Below are 17,698 nucleotides of genomic sequence, written 5' to 3'. Positions count from 1 at the left end.
ATATTTTTTTATTATTGCAGTATGCCGTCTATTGTCGGCCGGATCCTGGCTTCCCGCTCCCCCTGTTAGGCTCTTGTTATACTGCTGGTTGAGGGATCGCTGTGAATGGCGTGGGCTGCAGCGTTCGCTGCGGTATGTATGCTAGTCCATTTTTTTATGTTGGATCGAGTTTTATAACTAATTATTTTCTTGCTTCATGTCCGGCAGGTTCATGACCGGGTAAAAGGAATATTAATGACCTTTTGGAGTTGGTAGTGATCTGCCGTGACCATGTTGCTGTTTTGCCTTTGCTGGACCTTTTTTTCTTCTTATGCTGTTTCAATTGTCAGCGATAATTCACCTGTACTGCGTGGTTCATCTGCACCGTTTTAAACACACGGCACCTGCTCCGGCTCGTGCTGCGAGATTGAGCCTATGTACATTGTGTGCGTATTCACTGCTTCCGGGGCGTTTGGTGCTACGAGTATCGGCTCTGTCTCATATTACGAATTGAGAGGCTGTAAGTGACTTCTATTCTCGCGCTGCTCGATTGAGCCTACGTACAGTGCGTGTGTGCCCACTGCTCAGGGGCGTTGGTACTACGGACCTCTGCTCCGTGTAGCGTGTGTTTTGTTTGTTATAGTTTAATTTCTTTTGGTAGATGTATGATTTTTTTCTTTTAATTGGTTTACGGTTATTTGTTTTGTTTAGCTTCAATTCTGTATTTATGAAGTGATTTATTTCCTTTTTACCTCCAGTCCATGTTACGATTTGGGAGGCAGTAAGTTACTTCTACCCTCGTTGCACGAGCTGGAAGTTTTTCTTTGTTTTTATTATTGGTTATGTTGGATTCTGTTAACGTATATTTTGTTACATTTCTTATTGTTATAGGAGTCAAGGGCCAGGGCAGGGAGCTAGCCAGCCTTAGCCTGTATGGTGGGTTTCCAGTCACCGAGTGCTGTGCATTGCAATTTATTCCATTTTGTGTGTGTGCAGTTAGACTTGTGCACATGGTGTTGTGTGTGTGTGTGTGTGCTACATAAACTCGAGGCTTGTTGCTGGCTACCTACCCCTGGTGACCTTGCGCTCCTTGATGTGGGTGTTTGTAAGGGCAGTTTTAGATCTACTGGCTGCTAACGTTACCCAACTTTCTTAAATATTTATTTTTATATTGAATAAAATTTGTATCTTTTTATATATCCACGTCTTGTGTCCCTTGTTTAACCTAACGAACCTGTGTGCCTCTTGTGGGTATTCATTTCCCTGTTAACAGGGTGGCTTAGTCTGCTGCTATTGTCGTGTCTGACCCTTTCCCCATACCACTTCGTCACACTTAACTGGAATCACTAGATTCAGATTACTGCCCTCTTGTTTGTTCACTGCAACAAAAACATGTTACACTCAAGATCTCAACACATTCACTAGTCTTCATATACAGGACGTCTTTACTGCCTTGAGGTGAGTTTAACATTTCCGAGTTTGTGTTCACTGATTTTTAAATATGGGATTAATATATTATTGGCAATAGGCCTTGGAATTATTAGGTCATAACTGATATTTTTGTCAAAATTGAGTTATTTGCATATTCTTATTCTAATGTAATTCATTTACATTGTGTACATCCTGGGACATTTAAGTAAAATGTTTATCTAGTCAAATGGAATGGAAATACTTTAAAGCTAAACAGGCAACATCACCAATTCATACAAGCATTCATGTAAAAAACTCTTCTGTAAAATACATGTTATGGACTGGATATTTTAAAATAAAAGCAAATAGTGCCAGCAGTCATTAGAACGAACCAAAATAAAACCAATTTTTTATGTTTCCAAAATGTAAACTGCTTTTGCATTCGGATTCATAATTTAGCAGTATGGATATTTAAATAAAACATAATGCAAGTTCCTTTGTACAGTCTTTTGTTGTTTTGAAGAGTTTATTTCATATTTTTTTGTTTTATTGTGTTAGCTGTATATTTTTTAGTTATTATTACCTAATTAAAACAACCCAAATGCCGTTTGATTGATATTAATTAACGCGTACAATAAAAAAACATTATTTCAGAATGTTTTATCTATTTTTGCAAATAAACTCTTCATATACAGAACTTATTTTGGGATATTTACAATGACAATATTGTATTATGCATAATCACATAAATAGCACAAAAAAGAAGGTAATGAATCTAAGGTAGTAACGTGTTAGATTCAAGAATAAAGCAGCCTGGAAACCAATTAAAAGTGAGTTAATTCATCAACAATCACTCACATAACTTGGTCACGCTTCCCTTGATCATGGACCAAAATATTAGGAAAGACAGATAACATTTCATGAATTACAAAAAAGAAGGGTGTGGCTAAATCTAATTACACAACTAGGGAGATGTAGCATGAGACATATTCCCATGACATACAAACATGCTATACTCATTCCACAGGGTCAAGAACAGAAAAAATGTAATTAGGCGTATGTCATCCAGTCATAGCTGAATGGAGATCATCCCTAAATTCACTGTATTTATTTATTAAATGCTTGCAAAGCTTTCCTTACAAAATAAGTCTTTTGTGCTGGAAGTAACGTTCTCTAGAGAATGTAATGAAGTTATTGGATTACAACTAAAACAGTCATGTGGCCCATGTAGCCTGAGAAAATGCTCTGTGAGTAATAAATAAAATGTGACCTTTTAAATTTAAATCACATGACACCTTATACTATACAACCAAATTGATTTGTGCTTCCACTCAATTAAACCAAGAAAAAAATAATTTGCATGCAAGTGTAAGTCTAATTGTAACTTTAGTTTATTTAGTGTGCAAGAGGATTGGTGATAGAATTCCTTAAATTTCCCTTTAATAAAAAAACATTTGCATTTTGATATCTCACAAAAATATTCGGGAAGTTAGATGATGAGAACACATTTAGTTTTACAGATTTATGGAGAGTACATGAACCCGATAGCTAAAATTCTAAGCTTTACGTAAATACCAAACTTGAGGGGGTGTTTCCGTCCATTTTTGTTTGCAATTTTGCAGCATCCACTCACAGAAATGTACAAAGATATCTTCATGGAATATGACCTTAACTTAATATCCTAATGATTTTTGGCATAAAATATTTTTTTTGTGCCCTGTCCACCATACAACAGGATGGATCTACTAGATTATCCCATTCCAGAACTGGACGCTACTCTGCAGGAAGCTAGCCGGGTGCTTCAGCTCACTTTAAATCCAGAGCAGTACCAACACTATAAAAATGCCCTCCTACAACAGAGTGATACTCTTCAAGAAGCCCAAGAACACCTGAAGGCACAGGCCTTTGGATGTGAGAACTGGGTGACGGAGGAATTCAAAAAGCGTCTGCTCTCCTGCTATGATCCCCTTCCCACTTCCACAGCTATTCCTTCTGTCCTTCCCTCTTCTAAGCTATTGGGGGAGTCTGCACAAATAGAGCGGGCTACAGCTTTACTGTGGGCGGTTGCTAAGCTGTACAGTGAACCTTGCCTGGTGGAAGGGGATGTGCCAACTGAGAGAACGCAGCAGTCACAGGTTTTTGCAGCTAATCGTCTACCAGGCAAGAACCACGATGAGCTAAAGGTGAAGCTGTGCTCTTGTTTTTTTCTCATTTCATGAGAAACTGTGTATGCTGGACTTTAAATAGATAGTTCACCCAAAAGTGAAAATTCTGTCATCATTTACTCACCTTCTTGTGATTTCAAACCAGTATTATGTTCTTTCTTCACAAAAAAAAAAAACATTTGAAGAATGTTGGCAACCAAACATGAGAGGTACCCGTTGACTTGCATTGGTTTTGTGTCTATACATTAGAAGTGAGAAAGTACCGCCATTGTTCGGTTACTAACATTCTTCAAAATATCTTTTTTTGTGTACTGCAGAAGAAAGTCACACAGGTTTGAAATGACAAGAGGGTGGGTAAATGATAACATCATTTTCATTTTTAGGAGTATATTTTTGTACCTGTGGAATAAAGTAATTTTCAGTTGACAGACTTTCTCACATTAATGACATACTTGGTCTTCATGTTTCAGATATACACAGACAGCCTTCATGCCATGTTGATCTGTCGAGGTGGTATATTTCCCATTCAAATTTTACACCAAAAACGTTCAGGGGAACCATTATATTCTTTAGGTCTCAATGACATCTACACCCAGTTGGTCCATGCTGTGAGTCACCCAGCATCAGGTCCTGAACAAGACCCATCCAATATCTGTGGTCTGACATCTCTCCATCGCCAAGCTTGGCACGCTGTCAGAACGGACATCTTAAAGGAAGGGGGTGAAGCAGCAGAATCACTTAAAATGATGGAGACTGCACTTCTGGCTGTTTCCTTGGAGGACTACCCGGCACCATCTGACCTTGCAGATATTCTCAATGCTGTCCGCCTAGGGGAAAAAGATCGACCATGTTTCAGATACTATGACAAGGTGTGTACTCAATGATTAGTACTAGTACTATGTAGTTTAAAAGGATAGTTCACCCCAAAATTAAAATTCTGTCATCCTTTACTTACCCTTACTTGTCATTTCAAAACATGTAAAACACAAAAGAAGATATTTTGAAGAATGTTGGTAACTGAACAATGGCGGTACCCATTCACTTCTATTGTATGGACCAGTGGCGATCGGTGCCTCCTCTTCCGTGGAAGCAGGAATTCAAAATACGTGTTCAGCGCTTCACGTGAACCTATGTGCATCACGCATCATGTCAAAATACGTGCCTGCTGCAGACTTGTCGAAAGGGTTTATGATAAAAGAGACACTCGCGTTCAGAAGACACTGCATTAACACTTAACTCTGATTACACATGAGACTAAGCGAGTATCTAGCAAACGCGAGCGTTTCTTTTATTAAAAACCCTTTCGACGCGTCTGCAGCAGGCGCGTATTTTGAAATGACGCACCATACACATGACGGGCTAAATACATGTTTTGCCGAGCTTCCCATTACTGCTTCCCCAGAAGAGTAGTCACGGATCGCCACTGGTATGGACACAAATCCAATGCAAGTCAATGGGTACCACCATTGTTCAGTTACCAACATTCTTCAAAATATAAACAGGTTTGAAATGACAAGAGGGCGAGTAAATAATGACAGAAATTTTATTTTTAGGTGAACTATACCTTTAAGTTACTAATGGGTTGCCATTCTAATGTGTGAAGTTATCATAAAATACATGTTTTGCATAGTTTTCTATCCAAATTTGATTGATTGTAATGTTAAAACTTGACAGAATGACAAATATTAACCCTCTTTAACCAACAGGTGGTGAACTTGGTGGTTTTCCAAGATGGCCAAGCGGGCATGCTGTTTGAGCATAGCGCCCTGGATGGAATGGTAGCTGGACTTTTAGTTGAACGTCTGTGGCAGCTGTCAGAATCCCAAAACAAAAAAATGAACACCCAGACCAATGGGTCAGCTCCGCCCTCAAATACCAATTTTCTTCATCCAACACCTTTGAAAATCCCACTGGAAAACATAACTTTACCAAATAAGTCTCTTTCTAACGTTCCACAAGCAAGCCAGTCTGTCACGACTTTTGAAATTGAATCTTATCCAGATGTGTTCACCACTATAAGAGGCCACCGAGGTTTATATGATGCATGGATTAATTTTACTCTGCAACTGTCCCTGAGGCAAACACTTGGGGAGGCTGCAACTAGCCATATCATGGTCACACCCACTCACATGCGTCACTTCAAACACGGCCGCTGTGATCCCACATACTCAACCACTGTGAGATCTCGTCAGCTTGTTACAGCTTTGGCATCCTGCATTGGCCCAGATGACAATCACCGGTACACAAATGACCTGTTCAGACTCTTTCATCTAGCGTTTGTTGAGCACAAAAACCTCATCAAAGCCACAAAACTTGGCCTTGGTGTTGGGCCTCATCTGGCAGCCCTACGCAGATTTATGCCTCAAGACAGTGCACTGAAGAAATTTCTTGATCCTTTTGGATGTCCATCTATTTACCTGACTGGATCAGATCTGATGGAGGGAGTTGAGTGTGCTGTTGGCAATGTGTATGCTACAGACCAGCTGGCTGTCACATACCTTGGCAGGAAGGACAGGGTTCGTCTTGTATTGAATGGAAAGGGTGTTTTTGCCAGTGTCTTGGGAAATCTCAAAGAACGACTTGAGTTCAATCTAAAGTTAGTAATTCTCCTGGCGTTAAGATACGCCATTGCTGGGCAGATGGGAGCCATTGAGTGCCTCCTGCAAGACAATGAAGAAAGAGAAGCAGACTCCACCCATAAAATCAAACAAGATTTTACCTTGGTGATCCATGGTGGGGCAGGGGAGGAAATGATGCTGAATCAAAAGGTTACTGAGGTCATCGAATTTGCCCTTCAAACAGCTCTAACTCTTGGAGCACAGGTACTTACTTCAGGAGGTAGCAGTCTGGATGCAGTCCAAAGAAGTGTGGCTGCACTGGAGGACTGTTTCTTGTTCAATGCTGGCAAGGGGTCCGTATATAACAGGGATGGAGAGCATGAAATGGAAGCCACTATTGTTGACGGACATGGGAAGAACTCTGGATCAGTGGCTTGTTTGCGAAAAGTGAAAAACCCAATAAAAGCTGCCCGCTGCATCATGGAAAAAAGCATGCACTCCCTATTGACTGGACAAGGTGCTGAAGAGTTTTTAGACAGTCTTGGAGATAAAGATACAGCATTGAAACCAGACTACTTTGACACTGATATAAGATACAAAGAGCTGATTATTAAGTCAGGTGCTAGCAAAAATAACCATCCTCAAACAGTTGGTGCAGTTGCATTGGATAAGTCGGGCAAGTTAGCAGCAGCCACATCCACCGGAGGTTTAGTTGGCAAATGGAAAGGCAGAGTTGGTGACACAGCTATAGTCGGAGCAGGGGTTTATGCTGATGAGAAACTTGCAGTGACATGCTCAGGTGATGGTGATGCCTTCTTACGCCAAACAGTTGCTCAAAAAGTAGCTAGTTTATACAACCTCAAGGGTTACAGTCTCAAACGGGCTTGTCAGGAAGTAATCCATGATGATCTGGAAGAAAAGTGTGCTGGAATTATTGCTGTAGACCATCAGGGTGTAGCCATTATTGAAACCAACGCAGGGGTTATGTTTGTTGCTTCAATGGTCGATGGCATTCGTCGAAACGAGGTTTTGCAACCTATGAAGAGCTTTTCGAACGTGATTTGGGAAACTGGACAATTGGTAGCTTACTTGCAGTCCAATCCTTGGACCCCAGGAGCCACTGTTCTCACTCGTAAAACCCTAAATGGACCCAGTAGCATCTTCCAGTTAGCGCTACCTGACTACATATCGATGTTACAGGGTGCAAAGACAGTTGCTAACCTTCTTCGTGAGAAACTTGCCGTGCACCGTTGTGCTCTTGTGGTCATGCCAGAACCTGACAAGCCTGCTTGCATTAAAGTTTTACCTCTCCATGGACTGGACCCTAACTGGACTCCTCACTTATCTGAGGAAATAGAGTTCAATTCTTATGACCCTGGTTACTGCAGCTCCAAAAGTGGTCCACGCTGTGAAGATACCAGTCTTGACCAAGTGCAGGCAAAAATTCGCTCTCGGCTCCCGACACCCAATGCACCATCTAGCTTTGATTTTCAAGGAGAGCCCTCTGATACTGGCCTATTCCCCCGCATTATACGTGGTGAAGAGCAGCAGTGGCGTGTCTGGGAAGACAACGATCATGTAGCATTCCTTACTCCCTATCCAAACACACCAGGCTTTACAGTTCTAGTGCCACGAAAACCACTGACAAGTGACATCTTCAGTTTGGATGACGGTGACTACACTGCCCTCATTGTGGCAATACGAAGGGTTGCTCATATTGTGCAAGAGGGAATAAACGCCCGTGGGGTAGCTCTCATATTTGAAGGATTTGAAATCGACTATGCTCATGCCAAACTAATTCCACTAGTTTCTCAGCCCAAATGCCTAACGCCACGGGATGTGGCTCCTCAGATCTGCCCAACCTACCCTGGATATGTAACATCTATAGATGGCCCCCCAGCCAACATAGAGGAACTTACTGAAATCCACAATAAGATCACAAAGAGCACTCCTCCTCACTCCTGGGAAAACCCACATACCCATGCATCATCAGCCATTAGGAGCAAATGGTATCGCAATCTGTTTCAAATCCAAAACACCCTTTTTCACAGCACAGTAGAGTACTTCCACAACAAATGCAAGTATTCATACGCATTGACGCCAATCACAACTGACACGATTTCCTCTCCAATGGGCCTGGGGTCAGATTCGGAGCCCGTGTTTGTCAACATGTTGGGCCAAGATGTGTATCTTGCTGATTCTATGCAGTTTGTTTTAGAGTACTTCTTAAGGTTTCAGGAAGGTCTTCCTGGGGCTTACTATGTGTCCCCCAGTTTCCGAGGGGAGGATCCTGATGCTACACATCTCAACCAGTTCTACCATGTTGAATGTGAGCTACTTGGTGACATGGATGCTGCAATACGTATAGCTGAATGCTATGTTGCCCATATGACTCAAGCAATGCTAAAAGAACACTCAAACATTATCCTTGATGCAGCAGGTACACTATCTCATGTCCATAAACTGCTCAAGAGTTTAAAAGAACCTCTTCCAAAAATAACCTTGGACCAAGCCATTCACATAATGCCTTCATCTGACTGCCTTGAATGGGTTCAAGAAGGACAACCCCATTTTGGGAGAAAGCTAACACGTAAAGGAGAAAAGGTTCTAATAGAGAAGTATGGAGGTGCTGTTTGGCTAACAGAAATGGATCATCTTGGAGTGCCCTTTTACCAAGCATACGTTGAAGGTTCAGGACGAAGAAAAGCTAAGGCAGCAGACCTTCTCTTTGGATTAGGGGAGACAGTGGGGCTTGGGGAACGTCACTCCACTCCTGAAATAGTAAGAGAAGCATTACAACATCACGCAGTACAGGAAGATTCATACAAGTGGTACATCAACATGCGTCAAGTTATCCCTCTTTCAACAAGTGGATGGGGTATGGGCACAGAGAGATACCTATGCTGGCTTCTCCAGCACAATGATGTCAGAGACATGCAAATTATACCCAGACTAAAGGCCAAAAAGTACATGCCTTAAAAGGACTTTGACAAACTTAGAACAAGACACTTGTTTTTGGAAAGCTAAAGGAGTAAATAGCTTGACATATATTGTAATAATGACAAACATGCTCTTTATTTTCAGCACGCACCATTCATTTTCAGCTTTGATATGATTCCTGTGGCTAGTAAAACAACACAAAATGTTATATTGTTAAAACGACTTGTAATGACTCAAATAAAAGTTTTGCAATGACATGATTTTTATGATAGGTTAACAAAAGTTATTTTTATTATATTTTGGGCTGTCCTTAATATACAGTATTGTTTCACTATTTTGAGTAAACCAGTTTCTTCTATGTTTGTGTTTTAACAGCTTTGTTCTGTCTTGGTTTAAAGAAAAAAAAAGTTTTCAATGTTGAAAATATGTATCAAAACACTCAGCTGTCTTATGTTATGTTATTTTACATTACACATTTTTGCATTTTACATCATTTTCTCTTTTAACAATTATTTCTAAAAGATATACTGTATGCATATAATAAAGAATGTCTTGTAAAACATTTCCAAAATATATAAATAAATGCTGATTAATTCGCCTTGAAAGTGTTTTACTTGTCTTACTATAAAATAATATAAATAACTCACGAAAGCAAAAATAAGAAGCTTTCTAGAGGAAAACATGCAATTCTTGTTGCAGCTGGTGGATATTTCCCACAACTTTTCTAGCGGCATTATTCTGTGGACTCCATAACAGTATGAAAATCCAACCAATAAACAGCTAGATATCAACATCTAAAAGATGGAGACCAAATTCGCCCTCAGTTTGTGGACATTACTAAAAAACAATACCTTAGATATAAACCTTTAGAAGTATATCATTCTTATTAGGCTTCATACTTTGAGAAATAATAAATAACATAATGTGACTAATAACATAATAAGTCTTTAACAAAAACAAAGCAGTGAAAAACAACCTTTTCCTCTAATTCATTAAACCACACACAAAGAACGTGCATAGACAGCATATGAGAAATCCCTGCTATTTCAGAAGCAAGATTTATTGAGAATAGATAAAGATGGTTTCATAGTGTTCATAGCTGTGCCACAAGTAAAAACAAGCCATTTCATCTTTCATCTAGACATAATTTTCCATTTCAAGATACTTTATTGGCATGATTGCGTGTTTTTACAATTTTACCAAAGCATTGAACAACTGAGCAAAGCATTGTTTCATAAATACAGAGATATTACAAAAATGCAATTGTCACGCCTCTTCTATAAAGCTCCAAGCTCTTGTATTTTATACATTCATTAGAATCCAAGTACCTCTCTGTGACTCGGTAAACGGTTTCCATTAATAGTCCGATTTTATTCGTTAAGAACTGGCTATCAGCACATCCACTGCTCTTGAAAAGAAACACAAAAACGTCACCCAGGGGGCACCCGGATTTGAACCGGGGACCTCTTGATCTGCAGTCAAATGCTCTACCACTGAGCTATACCCCCTCGCGGTTGTACAGCTGATTTACATGTAGGTTATTTACAACATTCCTTAACACAGTCAAAATGCCGGACAAAAAGTTATATCGTAAAATAAATGTGAATTTAAATGGCCGTGAAATATAGGATCCCTTACTTTATTTAACAAACAACACACCAATGGAATCTTTGAGCAACGCTGGTTCATTACACGCAGCACAGACTGCCCTAAACCAGTTGTACAGGAGGGGAGCGCGTGAGTGCCACCATGGCTGCTGCTCAGACTCGAGCTCTCGTGGCAGCGCGATGGCTCGCGGATGCTGTCAAAAGCAACCGAGTGGGACCAAACCTGCGAATATTAGACGCGTCTTGGTATTTATCTCAAATTAATCGCAATGCCAAGGACGAATTTAAACAAACTCACATTCCCGGAGCCTCGTTTTTCGACATCGACGAGTGCTGTGACAAAAGCTCGGAGTTTGACCACATGCTGCCCAGCAAGGGCGAGTTTGCAGACTACGTGGGTAATTTGGGAATAGGGAACAACACTCATGTCGTCGTTTACGATGCCAGCGACTTCGGCTCGTTCTCTGCGCCACGGGTATGGTGGATGTTTAGGGTGTTTGGTCACAATTCGGTTTCGGTTCTGGACGGTGGGTTCAAGAGCTGGCTACGAGAGGGTCATCCCGTTACCGAGCAGTACACGAAACCACAACGCACCGAGTTTAAAGCGACCTTTAACGGGTCCTGGGTGAAAACTTACGAAGACGTTCTGGACAACACAAAAACCAAGACGGTTCAAGTGGTCGACGCTAGAGCCAAGGGAAGGTTTCGTGGGGTTGAACCAGAGCCAAGGGCAAGTAAGTAACGTTATGGATTGTTAGTTGTCATACTTGCAAAATCGTATGGTGTGGTATATTTACTTAGCTTAACGTTGTTAGTTCAATTTGGTTATTATTTCCTCTGTGAGGCATAATCAGTGTTGTGTGTAACTAGTTACTAAGTAATTAGTTACTGTAATTTAATTACTTTTCCCTTGAAAAAGTAAAGTAAGGCATTACTCTTATTTTTTCTGTAATTTAATTACAGTTACTTCTGATGTAATTAAACTAAATACTTTGTGTAATACAGTATATGTGTGTGCAATAGTGGAATTGACATCAAAATTCAAAGTCTAACTTTAAAATCTGTGCTTTAATGTATAATTCTCACATTTGTAATACTTTGGTCAGTAAATAAGAGTACTTTATGTAGTTTAATATTATTTATTTGAATGAATTAAACAAGCCGTTTCATGTCTATCCTTGAATCACTTAACTATAATCAAGATGGATATAGGATAGAGAAAGTAATTAGTAATAAGTAACTAAATACTTTTTGGAGAGAGTAATTTGTACAGTAATCTAATTACACTATTGAATATGTAATTAGTAAATAGTAATTAATTACCTTTTCAGAGTAACTTACCCAACACTGGGCATAATGCACTTTACCCCTCTCACTTTTTGCAAGGACTTTAGACTGTGCACAAACTTTTTGCAGCTTGTAGCCTCGTATTCTCAGTATGCATATGACGTCACAAGGGGTGACATTAACTTTTTTTTATTTATTGTTACTATTTTATTATAGTAAACTGTACAATATCCAACATTTTGCAGGCGCATTATCTTTATCTCTCCTTGTATCTCAGACATTGAACCTGGGCATATCCCTGGCACTATCAACATGCCTTTCGCCAGCTTCATGGACAAGACAACAGGTTTGGAACTTCCCGTGGAGGAACTTTCCAAGCTTTTCCTGCAGGCTGGCGTTGACATGCAGAAGCCCTTCTGGGTCACCTGTGGCTCGGGTGTAACTGCCTGTCACATCGCCCTCGCCGCTCACCTGTGCGGCCATCTGGGCGTGTGCCTGTACGACGGAGCATGGGCTGAGTGGTTCACCAAGGCTGCTCCTGAACATGTGATCTCTGAGGGAAAAGGAAAACAGCCATGAGGAATAGCTAGTTCCTATAGTGATTTCTAATAGAACCATAACCCTTTTGTTTAATTTAAAATGCTTCATTTTGCATAATGATAAAAGGTTGCACTACATTGTCAACTGCTCTATTAATGTTGAATATTCATTGAATGAAATAACATATATTTAGAATTAAAAACACAATTTTACTGAATTCACATGCTATTATGACTGAATTACAATGCATTCAAACTTAATAGTGCACACCCATTCAGATAAAATGAGGTTCAATTTATTTAACTTACTTTGAAAAGTTCTTGTGTTCTTTATATGCCAGAGTCTAATAAATGGTATAAAAGCATTGTGGTGTATTTGGGAAAAAAGTAGAGTATTTGTTTACTTAGGGAACATTTTGTCATATTGCCATCACTGATAACTAATGTGAACGTACATACAAATATAAACATCAAATGTGGGTCTTCTGCGTCTCTGATACTCTTTCGCGGTTGCCACACTTCTGCACGATAGACGCTGATAGCTGCCCCCGATATTGCCTGAAGGTCCTGCGAATAATAATAAACACGGGCCTGGTTCCACTGCCTTCACGACTCAAGCGTCGCGTGCTTATCAAAACAAGACATTTTTTAATATAACGTTACTTGTAGGCAAATCTGTCATCACTTAAAATTTTGCTGCTTTGGCATATTTACGGGCTTTCCACAAATTGATTTCATAAGTAAACGTATGAATATTACCAAACGACGCTAGTCATAATTGATCGGATGGTGAATTTCTTTTGAGACACGTTCGGATCTTTGTAAGGTTTAGCGTTTTTCCAATTGAACCGAATCTGCACTGACTGGAAAACATTTTGTTTTTTTTAAGGTAAGTCCGCGACAGGCTTGCGAATTTATACGAATCGTGGCAAGATGGACGCCAGTCTCTTTCTCCACATTAACAAGCTAAATTGTTTAAATAGATTAATTTAACCGTGTTTACTGTAATGTGCTTCAAGCGAGCAAAGCAGAATAGGTGTTTGATGTTTGTTTTTTTCCTTTATGGATGTAGCCACAATGTTTGTTTGTTTGTTGTTTTATCTGTCCACAGGGCGGCGCTGTTAAGCCATGTCTGGAATTTCTTTGAGTAGACTGTCACAGGAGCGCAAAGCATGGAGGAAGGATCATCCCTTCGTAAGGAACACATACTCTAATGTTAAACAACCAGATTTATAAGAGCAGCATGCCTTTTCAAGAGCTTTTGGTTTCTCTGTGTAAATGTAGCGCACTTTAACTGGTGTTGGTTGTTTTGTAGGGTTTTGTGGCAGTTCCAACCAAGAACCCAGATGGCACCATGAATCTCATGAATTGGGAATGTGGAATACCAGGAAAAAAGGGGGTATGCAATGCAGCCATCTCGCCAGACCAGTTTTTTGTCCAAATTATTGCTGTAGATAACATGTCACTGATTCTTGAGAAGTGGGACAAAACAGGGTTCATTATTGAAAAAATAAAACCTTGTACTCAGACAAATTAAACTACATGTATGTATCTTACATATACTTAGCTACTGAGCTTTGTTTTGATACAACCTCCCAACTTTTCTCTTTTTTATCAAAATGTGCTTTGCTTTTTACCTTCCCATCACTTTGTTTGTGTCAACACCAAAAACACAAATTGATTTTCACTCACATTTTGCAAGACCTATAAGATGTATAGTAAAAACGAATATTTACCAAGGCTGACAGAGGCCACAAAAAAATACTTGCAATATGTGTTTATATATTTATTTGTTTATTATGACAATTTCTGTCTCTCTTAAATTGGGTAATATTTTAACTTTATCTTTAACAGCAATCAAGATGTTTTTAACATTTCAAAACACATTCTCATGTTAGCAGACAGATTATATTTTCACATGTGCCTAACAATTCCTTAAGAAATATAAAATATCATTATGAAATATTTTCAAAATATTCATCTGACGGAAGTGACACATCTGACAGTGGTGACGAAGACCTGAGGATGTAGTCATTTTAACCATCTAATACATTGATTCAATCAATTACTGTATTAAAACAAAGACAACAAACAGTAATTATGTTATTGTTTATAAAGCTTTCATTCATTTAATATGTTTGCATATCATCGGAACACAAATTATGTGTTATTTCAGAACGGTGTGTGTGCTACCCTAACAAATTAATATTCAATTTTCTGTGGTGTCTCATTGAAGTCATTTGATGGTGTTTCCAAGGGTTGAGTGTCTATACTTTCTTCGCTCTCTTGATTTTCTCTGTCTATGATCTCATTTCCTTCCTCAACTCTCTGTTTCCACCTTGGTCTCTCCTGACTTAGAAAAGTCTCTTTTAATTCTGGCTGTGTACTCATTTTCTCTCTGTTCCTCATTCTCCGCTCCTCCAATGAAAGATGTTGTCTAGCCTTCCTGGACTAAAATGCACAAAAAGAGCACAAGACCATCTTTATCATATTTGCCTATACTAATGATCCTAATGAGCCCTGTGTTCCCTCAGCCTTATGTTCCCTGAATCTTATGTTTCCTCAACCCTAACTCTGATAGAAATGATGACGTAAATCCACCAAAACAATATATGCTGCGTCGCATTTTAGTATTTATGCATTATTAGAAAAATTAAACAGTATTTTATATAATAAAGTGAAAATGACTTGTAAACCACAAAACTCTTATGACGTCACCACCGTCAGACAGAAAAACTCATGGTGGTGACATCTGACGGTGTTGACACAGAAGGCATTTCTTTCACAAAATAATGGAGTTCATGTAGTAGCCATTTTGTTTTCTCTGTTAATGCTAGATGCTAATAGAACCTGCTTCAGGAGAATAAAATGATATAAATATTTACAATAATTTTCTCAGAAATTGGAAGATAGTTTGTTGACATATCATGGTTGTGACAGGAAATATTATAATCAGGATTTAAAATATTCTAAAACTATATAATTTACCAGAGCCTGTCTGACATTGATGTCCCCTTTGCAGAGGTGGAATGTGGCAAGGGGGTCCTTAGTGTGATAGCTGCCCCTCATATTCACTGATTGTATTACATTTTATTGAATGTCTGACGGTGTTGACGAAAAGCAGGGACACAACTTTGAAAGCTTATGAAACACGCATTGAAAAACAACCTTGCTTTGATATGAGATAATATTAAGTGTTGCTTTTGATAAAACAAGCTGTTTTTCATCATTAAAAAACATTTTTTTGCATATGAAAGATTGAACCCTTCTCTAAGACGTTTTAAATGTAGTACGAAGACAACCAAAGTCATTTACTGTACAATTAAATTGAAGGGGATAATTGTGTTAAATACATTCGATTATCATTCCCTCATAACATTTACAATCGAAAATATTTTCATTTTTAAACCCAAGTAAGGGATAATGTACAGGCAGCCGGTTGTTATCGCAGAAATAAGTCCCGACAGTGTGATCACACTGAAGGGGCTTATTTTGCGATAACAACCGGCTGCTTGTACATATCGTTTATTACACGGCTACTTGCCACATGAGAAAAAAACTGGACATGAAATGTAGATTTGAAATATTTTATTAGCCGAATGCAAACCTTCTGCGAGGCAAAGCCGTTTACTTTCAGTTTTAAGGTAAGAAACGACATTCAAATGTCACGAACAGGCAATTTGGTTGAATCATTTGTAAATATAATGGCATGTATGTTATTAAAAGACATATTTATATTTAATCATCAGAATGATTTGCTGCATCCGGATTACCGTGTGTTATTAGTTTTGAGAGGTCGTTATCTGGGAATAACGAACCTGCAAATGTCGCGGCTGGCCAATCAGAACGAGCCGTGTAATAAAAGCAGTTATAATTGCTAGATGTGTTTTGTCCCATGTCTCAAGAATCAGTGACATGTGATACCCATCTAACATGCTGCATAAAAGTCTGTTTTTAGTTTCATATTTGTATGTATGTATTATTTGTCTGTGTTATGTAGACTCTTTGGGAGGGTGGCTTGTACAAACTGACAATGTTATTTAAAGATGATTACCCGTCTTCTCCACCAAAATGTGAGTATTTATCATAATCTTACATGAGAGAAGAGCTGTTTTTGTGTATCACTTGGTATTGTCACTGCACAAATAACACATATGATACATAATATAATAGTACGTTTATACTGACTATATTCTTCACTCTTTCTCCTTCAGGTAAGTTTGAGCCTCCAATCTTTCATCCAAACGTTTATCCTTCTGGTACAGTGTGTCTGTCCATACTGGAGGAAGAGAAGGACTGGAGGCCAGCCATCACCATTAAACAAGTAAACCAATAACCAAACAAACACCCACATTTCAGACACATTTCCTATTAATAACTCTCGGAAAGATGTCACTTTTTAACTAAAAACATGCACTTGTATGTATGTAAATTAAGTTGTGATATGTGCCGTGATTGTAGATTTTGCTGGGCATCCAGGAGCTCCTGAACGAGCCCAACATTCAGGACCCAGCACAAGCCGAGGCCTATACGATATACTGGTAAGCAAAGAGGCTTAATCAAAAAATGCATGCACTACTTCGATTTAAGATCAAACCACATAGATACAGAGAGATACCCTAACCCATACTCTGATTATGGTGTCATGCCATCTTGAACCGCACTTATCTCTCTTTGTTTTTCTATAGTCAAAACAGGATGGACTATGAGAAGCGTGTGAGGGCACAAGCTAAGAGATTTGCTCCAACATAGAACGGAAAGTACATGAACTCGCAGCCTGTGCTGAACATATCACGTTTTTGCATAGTTTCCGTTCCAGGACCGTTCATCACTCAATGAAAGTCCTACAACTGCAGCTAAGTAGAACTGTGGCTAAAGATTTGCTCAATCCTGCTTCTGCACAGAACTGAGCCAAGAACCCAGTACAGACCAGTATAAAGATGAAAAGAACCAAGAAGAGAGTTGATGTTGCCTGTTCTGTGACTATATTGTTGGTGATTGTGTTTTAATGGTAACCCGGTTGAAGTTAATGTAGAACAACTTTCACCCTAAGCAATGATATCATAGGACATATGACTATAAACAACTGGACGTTTCTTATATGTGACAAGTCTATGTAAGTGCATGAATTAGTTGGATTAAAATGAAAAAGTGGTTATTACGTTACATATGGTTGTTTGTTTATTTAAGCCTTTTCATTCAATCTGCCCAAG

General features: G+C 39.1%; 3 protein-coding genes and 1 non-coding gene across 7 annotated transcripts; 3 read left to right on the top strand and 1 right to left on the bottom strand.

Annotated features, from left to right (window-relative positions):
- Positions 1-578: 578 nt before the first annotated feature.
- si:ch211-256m1.8 (uncharacterized) lies at positions 579-9,510 on the top strand. 3 transcript variants are annotated; one of them, XM_057344932.1, is made up of 5 exons: positions 579-760; positions 1,253-1,437; positions 3,125-3,572; positions 4,025-4,423; positions 5,261-9,510. In XM_057344932.1, exons 3-5 carry the CDS (start codon positions 3,126-3,128, stop codon positions 9,089-9,091), a joined length of 4,677 nt encoding a protein of 1,558 aa, XP_057200915.1. In that variant the 5' UTR covers positions 579-760; positions 1,253-1,437; position 3,125; the 3' UTR covers positions 9,092-9,510. The 3 variants fall into 3 exon arrangements, with proteins under 3 accessions (XP_057200915.1, XP_057200914.1, XP_057200913.1); XM_057344931.1 differs by having other exon boundaries at positions 871-1,437; XM_057344930.1 differs by having other exon boundaries at positions 579-1,437.
- A 978-nt stretch (positions 9,511-10,488) lies between these two features.
- Positions 10,489-10,560, bottom strand: trnac-gca (transfer RNA cysteine (anticodon GCA)). The gene has a single exon. It is a non-coding gene; the product is annotated as a tRNA-Cys (tRNA).
- A 2-nt stretch (positions 10,561-10,562) lies between these two features.
- LOC130561889 (SUMO-conjugating enzyme UBC9-like) lies at positions 10,563-17,651 on the top strand. 2 transcript variants are annotated; one of them, XM_057346516.1, is made up of 7 exons: positions 10,563-10,585; positions 13,597-13,679; positions 13,801-13,884; positions 16,486-16,558; positions 16,700-16,809; positions 16,947-17,026; positions 17,174-17,651. In XM_057346516.1, exons 2-7 carry the CDS (start codon positions 13,614-13,616, stop codon positions 17,235-17,237), a joined length of 477 nt encoding a protein of 158 aa, XP_057202499.1. In that variant the 5' UTR covers positions 10,563-10,585; positions 13,597-13,613; the 3' UTR covers positions 17,238-17,651. The 2 variants fall into 2 exon arrangements, with proteins under 2 accessions (XP_057202499.1, XP_057202498.1); XM_057346515.1 differs by lacking the exon at positions 10,563-10,585 and adding an exon at positions 13,015-13,374.
- mpst (mercaptopyruvate sulfurtransferase) lies at positions 10,608-12,850 on the top strand. Its single transcript, XM_057346512.1, has 2 exons — positions 10,608-11,393; positions 12,224-12,850. The coding sequence occupies exons 1-2, from the start codon at positions 10,802-10,804 to the stop codon at positions 12,523-12,525; spliced, it is 894 nt and encodes a 297-aa protein (XP_057202495.1). The 5' UTR covers positions 10,608-10,801; the 3' UTR covers positions 12,526-12,850.
- Positions 17,652-17,698: the final 47 nt, after the last annotated feature.

Source organism: Triplophysa rosa, linkage group LG11 (genome assembly GCF_024868665.1).
Source record: "Triplophysa rosa linkage group LG11, Trosa_1v2, whole genome shotgun sequence".
Taxonomy (NCBI): Eukaryota; Metazoa; Chordata; class Actinopteri; order Cypriniformes; family Nemacheilidae; genus Triplophysa; species Triplophysa rosa.
Note: the sequence above shows the minus strand (reverse complement) of the source record. Positions and strands in the feature narration are given on the sequence as shown.